This window comes from Procambarus clarkii, chromosome 71, assembly GCF_040958095.1.
Source record: "Procambarus clarkii isolate CNS0578487 chromosome 71, FALCON_Pclarkii_2.0, whole genome shotgun sequence".
Lineage (NCBI taxonomy): Eukaryota > Metazoa > Arthropoda > Malacostraca > Decapoda > Cambaridae > Procambarus > Procambarus clarkii.
The window spans coordinates 18,015,646-18,024,919 of record NC_091220.1 but is presented as its reverse complement, the minus strand read 5'-3'; the positions used below and the strand labels follow the sequence as shown (position 1 = coordinate 18,024,919).

Sequence of the window (9,274 nt, the reverse complement as noted above, 5' to 3'; positions counted from 1 at the left end):
TAACCTAAGTTAATAATGTTTGTGTACATAAACTCGCTAAACCATAGATCTTGGTCACTTATGTCTTTATGTATGTACCTTACCCAAATAAACATTTATTTATTTATTTATTTATTTATTTACTTTGATGGACCTCGAAAGTCCTCTTACTGTTCCTCTTTTGTATCAGTGGCTCCTCTAACTTTCCTTAAGATAGGAAATCTAAGATATCTAGTTGACTGAGATAACGTTATGCGTACTAGTGGCTTTAGGTATTGTATGTACTATATCTTTAAATCCAACATTATGTTTGTAACTCAATGTATGTACTTTGAGTTACTTTGCGTTATTTTGAGTTAAAAAATAACTTTGAGTTATTTTTTACCTGAATAAAAAATCTAAGATAAATGTTCATGCAAAAATATTCCGGAAGTCCCGGGACTTAGACTCATAACCCTATAGGGGGGAGAAGAGACAGTGGGATATGATCACGACATATAAGATATAGTGTCACGGTAGTATAGTTGTAATTGTTTTCGACTCCCAATCAAGAATTGCGGGTTCGAAGCCCTCACGGGACAGTAATGGTTGGGTGCGTTTCCTATCACCTAATGCTCCTGTCTCCCCCTAGCAATAAATATAATTATATTTTGGTATGTCTCAGGTAAATGTGCACCCAGGAATTAGTTAGCTTGTTGAGGGGTTGCATCTTGGAGGGGAGGGCATGACGTTGAAGGGTGCCTCGGTACAAGCATTACATGTACTATATGTCCTCCGACACAGGGAATTATTACCAATTATATATAGTCGTAAACCTTTAAGGAAAATTATAAGAGATATGCCTCACAAACTTTTCTACCTTCAGTTTTCTTTGGTATTCAGTTTTCTTTTTTCTGCGGACTTGGGGTAACTAAAATAAAACCTGTCTAACTTGTGGGGGTCTAAAAGCTGCCAAATGTTTTGCCTAGCCACATTATCCCATGTTAAATAAACCTAACCAAACCCAAACTAACCTAACTAAAATCAGAGATAACAATTTGTGTTGTATATAAAGTGCGCAGGAGGTCTGTTATTGCCCTGAACACGCCTCGTGTTAGCGGCTTGACCAAAATGAAGTACATAATCACCAATGTATGTACATTTATAACCAATTGTACCTTCTTGTATGTAAATATATATATATAATAAAATCCTGACGCCATGGCGGTTATTTTGGGTCAGTTTTTGGATGCTTGTAACAGTGAGGTGCCGTCTTTCATCTCCGCATTTCATGATGATTGATGCTGTATCAAGATGATCTGTATCTGATGATACAGATCTCCAGTATCATCTATTGATACTGATAATGGCTCAAAAGGGCCACCACTTACGGGCTATTCATGCCCGTGCCACCTTTCGGGTGACTTCATCTTCATCTTAACACATTCACAAGGGAGACATCTCCCGTCACGCAGGGTGCAGTCGCACCTCTACTGATCTCCAGTATCAGCTATTGATACTGGTAATGGCTCAAAAGGGCCACCACTTACGGGCTATTCATGCCCGTGCCACCTTTTGGGTGGCTTAATCTTCATCATCAATCGTTATTCTTATTAATAGATGAACTGTGCAAGAACATATATATGACTAAGTCTACACATATTCCTTAAAGGATCTCTAAGATCTTTAATAAGCGAGTCTCTATATACCACGATCGTCTTTCGTGTATAAAGAATATTCGTATTATCTTTAAGGGTTTTACTATCATTGTTTAAACCATGCAGAAAATAATTAGATAAGGGCCATCACTGGATTAGATTCGTTCTCACAGTCTGGGATGTCGGGTTCGATCCCCGAGCGGGACAGACATGATTGGGCACGTTTCCTTTCACCTAATGCCGCTGTTCACCTAGTAGTAAGTAGGTACCCGGGAGTTAGACAACTGTTGTTGGGTTGCATCCGTAAAATCTAAAAATCTAAAATCTAAAAAAAAAAGAAGCCTGTGAATATAAATATACACAGGCTTCCTGTCCCAGCTGACGGGAATTATAAATTATACTGCGTCTGATTAACAGCAATCTATAGTGTAATTATCAATAATTAAGGTATAGTTTTAAACAATTATATAAGGAATTTTGTCAGAAAATATTTTTATACAAAAATACACTGTGTAAAACTATGTTTTTTGTTTATATACAATTATTAAGGTGACAGTAGTAGCCTCGGTCACTAGTTCACACCCATATATATAATATATATATATATATATATATATATATATATATATATATATATATATATATATATATATATTATACTGAGTTTACATTACTTCCGGACAATTTTCTGAGTTAAAGTGTCCATACCGGTTGGTCACTAAGCTCTAACGTCTAAGTCACTAAGTTGGTCACTAAGCTCTTAAGTTAATGGTCACTTCAACTCTAACGTCTAAGTCACTAAGCTCTTAAGTTAATGGCCCTTCAGAGGTTGATAGGACTCAAACACAACACCAAACCATCGGAACAATTATAAATTATATCCTCAGACAATGTATGAAACTCTATTATTCAAATAGTTAAGTATGTTAAATATACACATTTCATATATTTCCTTATACTCTTATAGTCTTATATCAACTTGTATAAGTTGACTAAACCCTCTATTACAGTCAACTAGGAATTGAAACCTGGAAGATAGATGTAACAAAACCTATAATCAGTCACAAAATAAGTATCTGATATTCCCAGAGTAGGAGTCTTCGTATGCAATAACTACAGCACTTTAGTACAGTAATTATTGCAAGATATGCAGAGTAAGAGTAGCGGTTAAATTACATGTACTTTGTACCAAGGCACTACGGGCTCACCATAGCCCGTGCTACTTGGAACTTTGTTCCAGGTAGCGAATCTTTAACAACAACAACAACAACTTTGTACCAGCATCACAGAACCATATACTCCTGTGCTGCTGTACTGCTAGTATCACTTAAAACCTAGTACAGTAAACATCTCATTTGAATGTTGTCACAGTAAACATCTCATTTGAATGTTGTCACAGTAAACATCTCATTTGACTGTTGTCACAGTAAACATCTCATTTGACTGTTGTCACAGTAAACATCTCATTTGACTGTTGTCACAGTAAACATCTCATTTGACTGTTGTCACAGTAAACATCTCATTTGACTGTTGTCACAGTAAACATCTCATTTGACTGTTGTCACAGTAAACATCTCATTTGACTGTTGTCACAGTAAACATCTCATTTGACTGTTGTCATGACAATTTCAACATCATGTAACATGACTATTATACATTTGTTCACCAGTTTAGGATGTGTTATTAGGTTTGAACAGCAAGACGGCTTATGTACTCACCTAACTCGCCTAATTATGCTTGCGGGGGTTGAGCTCTGGCTCTTTGGTCCCGCCTCTCAACTGTCAGTCAACTGGTGTACAGATTCCTGAGCCTATTGGGCTCTCTATCATATCTACATATGAAACTGTGTATGGAGTCAGCCTCCACCACATCACTGCCTAGTGCATTCCATTTATTAACTACTCTGACACTGAAAAAATTCTTTCTAACGTCTCTGTGGCTCATCTGGGTACTAAGTTTCCACCTGTGGCCACAATTCTTGAAGGGGATTTGCTTAGTCCTCCCCAGAGATTGTGGAGTACACGTAGTAGGGTGGGAATGTTTCATCACGCCAACACCCATATCATTAACGTTCTAGCCTAAATCCAATCTAATCTATCTAAATCTAATCTAATTTATATAATCTAATCTAATTTATCTAAATCTAATCTAATCTATATAAATCTAATCTAATCTATCTAAATCTAATCTATCTAAATCGTAATCTAATCTAACCTCACCATAACAACCTCCAACGATCCTATTATACTAGTACACGGAAGGGAAGGGAACTATCAGGGGAAAGCGCCAAGCCATTACGACTATATAGCACTGGAAAGGTGTCAGGATAAGGATTTGGGATGGGACGGAGGGAAGGAGTGGTGCCCAACCACTTAGACAGTCGGGGGGATTGAACGCCGACCTGCATGAAGCGAGACCGTCGCTCTACCATACAACCCAAGTGGTTGGACACAATAGTACACGGAGAAGCTACTTACCCGTCAAGATAGTAGGCTGTGAGCCTCTACATAACTTTTACATTGTATTTGAACTATTCATTTGTTGCATTTTTTTGCAAAAAAAACAATTTATGTAACATTGTTTTGTATTGATTTTTCCTGTGAAACTAAATAATTATCAAAAGAAGGCACCAAGCTGGGAAGGCTATGTAGCTTTATATGCGAAAATTTTCAATGTTATTTGAAAATGTTATTTTCAATTAACCGTTTATTTGAAAATGTTATTTTCAATCAACCGTTTATTTGAAAATGTTATTTTCAATCAACCGTTTATTTGAAAATGTTATTTTCAATTAACCGTTTATTTGAAAATGTTATTTTCAATTAACCGTTTATTTGAAAAGCGTAAAAGGCCGATGACTTTATCAGTTGTGGTATTTGAGAGATTATAATGCAGACTGTTTTTTATTTGCATAAGGACGCGTTAAAAATATATATATATTCTCTGCAAATTTACGTTACTTGGTGTTGGGCTTCAGTTTTATCAACCTTTTGGAGGGTTAAGGCCGCCACATTAACATACTGACCGACTAACAAGTACTTTACTCTTGACCCCCTGAAAATAGTCAAGGAATAAAGTACCAATTAGTTTATATACACCTGGGGCCAGATTCACGAAAGCACTTACGCAAGCAGTTACGAACGTGTACATCTTTCCTCAATCTTTGACGCCTTTGGTTACATTTATTAAACAGTTTACAAGCATGAAAACTTGCCAATCAACTGTTGTTATTGTTATAAACAGCCTCCTGGTGCTTCGGAGCTCATTAACTGTTTAATAATTGTAAACAAAGCCGCCAAAGATTGAGGAAAGATGTTCAGATTCGTAAGTGCTTGCGTAAGTGCTTTCGTGAATCTGGCCCCAGAAATCTATTTATAGGTCCCTCTGTATAGCATACATCACACCAAAACTGGTTTTGAAGTGAGAACATTTTACAAAAATAAAAAACAACACATTAATATAAAATTAAATTATATTATGTTGCAACAGAGTTGATTAAAATACCAGCCTTAAAAATATAATGTATATGTATTTAGCAACCTATCCTCCTGTTTGATAGTACTTTCTGTAACTATGGGGTTGATCGTACCAATATATAGTAATGGAGCCCCAGTAAGCCACTTTCTGTGCATTTGTTTATAGAATCCGGGAAAAATAAAGCTAAAACCAAATTAAAATATTCCTAGGTGTTGACCAAACCTTCAATCCACTACACAATCGACTTGAGAATGGTCCAGGACGGACCGAAACGTCGTCGTCCCTTCACCTTCTAGTGTGTGTGGTTTGGTCAACATACTTCAGCCACGTTATTGTGACTCCTCGCCTGCATATTCCTAGGCCTATAACTGAGTATATAACACATATATGTGTACTATATTAGGCCTCAGATAGCATGTATTTGGCCTAGGATGGTTAGGTTAGGAGTTATAGCATCATAAATATAAATAACTTTTCCAGTTTGTCTAAATTCAGTTCGACAAAAGTCTACTTTCTGGTGGTCCATGACATGTGTAGTGCTGTCGACCACATGGTTATTTTAGGAGGGTGGGCGGATATTTAGTTCAGCAGACACAGTCCCACTGAATGTTTTAAATAGTTGATAATAAAATGCATTTGGATGTATGAAAATATTCACCTGTTACACACAGAGATCACACTAACGTGAGGCATCAAATGAACAAATCCACAAGGGCCGTGACGAGGATTCGAACCTGCGTCCGGGAGCATCCCAGACACTGCCTTAATCGACTGAGCTACGACAGGGTAAAAGGGTTGAAACCGAAGTTCTACTGAACTTCGATTTCAACTTACTGGAACTTCGGATCCAGTAAGTTCAGTAGAACTTCGGTTTCAACCCTTTTTACCCTGTCGTAGCTCAGTCGATTAAGGCAGTGTCTGGGATGCTCCCGGACGCAGGTTCGAATCCTTGTCACGGCCCTTATGGATTTGTTTATTCACAAGTTAAGTGGCCATATGCTGGACCAAGTGAGATTGTCAGGATGTAATTTTGTCTCGATTTCAATTAGAATATTAGCACATTTACACTTGCTTATTAAAACATATTCGTTCAAGAAACGACACAAGACAATGCCTTAAAACACGCCATGTTTTGTCTTAGGTTTGCTTGTTAGGCACGTTGTGTCTTGTACCACCAACTCGTCCTCGACTCAAGTCCATTACATCCAGCGGTCGACCTCACAGACGCATTCATAATATTTTACATGCTGTTCATTCAAAACAGGATTTTTTTTCAAATATAAATTAATATTATATTAGGATACTGTACATATATAGGCATAGGTTAGGTTAGGTTAGTTGTTTAGGTTCTGTTGGCGATTATTTGTATTTGTAGTACGTGGGCGAAGCATTTTCAGTGTTGTGGTTCGAATAAAATTTGTCAGTGAAGCACTTGTTCCGGAAGTGTTCGAACGAAATCAATTGTGAGTCGTGTGTAAACCGTTTTTCATTCATATACAGGGGATTTGGCGGGTGCATGGAATCACTTTTGGGTCTTTGGAGGACGGGCTGCTTGTACAGTACATGAAATCTGTGAAGCCTTGACCGAGTGGTCACAGTATCCAAGAGGAACTTCAGCAATGTTGATTCATCGTTGAAATAACGTTGATAATTTTGAATTAAAATTACTCTTGAATATTGTTGCTCACTAGGAGAGTCACCCTTTCACTTACAGCCACTTCACTAAAATACACTAAAATAGTTATAGCTGAGCTGAGCAAAGAGGAGAGGGAGTTATCTGGAGAGTTGTTCATTCAGCACAGCCTATTGTTTTGATGGTCAACCTATTCAGCTGCCCGCCAGTGTGTTCTTGACTAGGTAATGACCAATGACCAGCTGCTAACTAAATCATGACCAAGTCTTGACCATGTCTGTTTGATCTTAGATATACAATGTGTCCTTTCCTCGCCTCCATCCTAGCTGTGCAACAATCACCCATTGATACTCCATATTAATACTGATAATATTAAGTAGTGACGCTGATACCAGAAAAAAAACAGCACCAGAAGCCAATTTTCGAAAGTGAGTCCGACGTTGGATCTAAAGTTTAATGGAGGTCGGAGGTAAACACCACCAAGTCTGCACAGTGACAATACTTCCAGAATGCCTTTATGGCATCTTAAACCACTCTCCATAACACTAATGCTGTCGTAAGGCATCGTAATGGCCTTGAAAGAGGCGAATTTTCATCCCTACACCAAATTCCATCCTTTGCCTTTTTCACCTTATAACAAGCTTCAAACTCCCGCACTATTTCAAATATTTATTTAACTATTTCCAAGGGCTGCTAGCACACCCATTAAACTATACCATTCTTTCCCCCATCACCACCACAGATACCGCCGCAGTCACCACCAGCAGGAGGGCCGCGCCCTGCGTCGCTAGGGATGCACCTCCACCCCCAGCAGAGCGTGAGGCGTTGTCACGAGGGAGGGTGTAGGCTGGTGTCTTTGAGGGGAGGGTGCGAGTGGGCATAGCAGGGCATAGGTCCGTCGAGTCCACAAACAGGATACGGTTCTCCAAGCCTTGATAAAGCGGACTCATTTGCTTGATGTATTCTAGGAAGATATCTGTGTCCAGTAGACCTGGAATGATAGGAGCCGCAATTATTGTGGCGTTGGTATGGGTTATGTTTCCAACTTCAATTATATACATAATATATTCGTATAAAAAGTATTAACGTAGATATCCAAATATATAAACACATGGAAATTAATAACAGGAATACAATTGTAAACATAATAAAAGTACAAAAACTCAATCTCTTACTGCTATATAAATGGTATATAACATACACTATATTATTTATATTATGTCTATAAATACAATTGCAATTGTGTAAAATACAATTGCATTTGTGTAATAAATCGGAAATTTTCTTCCACAGACGACCAGGAAACTTTTCTTCCAGTTTCGTCAGGAAATTTTCTTCCAGTTTCGTCAGGAAACTTACCAGTCAAATGGTGGTTGATCTTATTGTTTTTAATGACGGAGAAACCGTCGCCACCTTTGGCCAGGAAGGAGGGCATGGCGACGCTGTAGATGGCGTCGTCCTTCACGTCCTGGAACTCTGGTACTCGGCACTCCTGACAGCGAGCCTGAAGCCTCACCACCCTCGACCCCGGCGGGAGGTTGACGTCGTACACCACCACGAAGCCTACCATACGAGAGACAGGTGAGAAATGTGTTATATTGTGTGTAATGTGAGTCCCTCCTCGTGTTCTCTTTCCTGATTGATTGATTGATAAAGATTAAGCCACCTAAAAGGTGGCACGGGCATGAATAGCCCGTAAATGGTGGCCCTTTTTGAGCCATTACCAGTATCAAGAGCTGATACTGGAGATCTGTGGAAGTGCGACTGCACCCTACGTGACGGGAGATGTCTCCCGTGATCTCTTTCCATCTATATGCTTCGTTAAAAAAACAATTAATGCTGAATTATATGCGCTTTTGGCCTCGTCTCACTATGTTACACTGAAACATAATGTGTTCTTCAGTGTTTTGAGAGCTCTACGAATATGAGTTTAGGACATATTGATGACGAACTTTACGCTACATACAGGATAGACATATAATATATGAATTAATTTAATATATGAATTAAACTAGCTCATAGGACGGGTATGGGGTGAACAATAAATAGCAATATAACAACATATTCAAATAGATTATCCTAATTATTCTTAAATTACTGTATTGTCAAATGGAGTGGTCAGGGTTACAAAGACATGGATACTGTACACTATCAATTTCGTTTTCTATAGTCACGACGATTAGAGAAAACGGTCAACCTACCGGAGACTTGCAAAAATCCACCAGGGTGAGTGAGCGCTTGAGGGTCGTACTGAGACACGGAATGCTCAAACATTTCCATGACGTGCTTGCCCTTAAGCTCAACGATGTCTATGGTATTCTGGAATGGCGCTACAGTAAGGATATCTTCCATGGTGATCACGCCTGAAATGTTAACAATTGTCAAATTGTTGAACGTAGAAAATTTAATTATAAATATTATATTTGTAAGGTATTTAATATCTGCTTCGCAGCACAAAGTACAGTACATAGTATACGCTATGAGTCTATGTAATAGGCTACATATGGTTCAGTCTATGTAATTGGTTACATATAGTTCAGTCTATGTA

General features: G+C 38.3%; 1 protein-coding gene across 1 annotated transcript in view; it reads right to left on the bottom strand.

The window, feature by feature from the left end:
• Positions 1 to 7,382: 7,382 nt before the first annotated feature.
• Positions 7,383 to 9,274, bottom strand: part of LOC123745619 (snake venom 5'-nucleotidase) — a 64,255-nt gene continuing 62,363 nt past the window's right edge. Inside the window, exons 8-10 of the mRNA XM_045726348.2 lie at positions 8,928 to 9,089; positions 8,086 to 8,289; positions 7,383 to 7,717 (exon numbers count right to left, since the gene is read on the bottom strand). Of these exons, the coding sequence (XP_045582304.1) occupies positions 7,437 to 7,717; positions 8,086 to 8,289; positions 8,928 to 9,089 (647 nt within the window). The 3' untranslated portion in view covers positions 7,383 to 7,436. The remainder of the gene's footprint in view (positions 7,718 to 8,085; positions 8,290 to 8,927; positions 9,090 to 9,274) is intronic.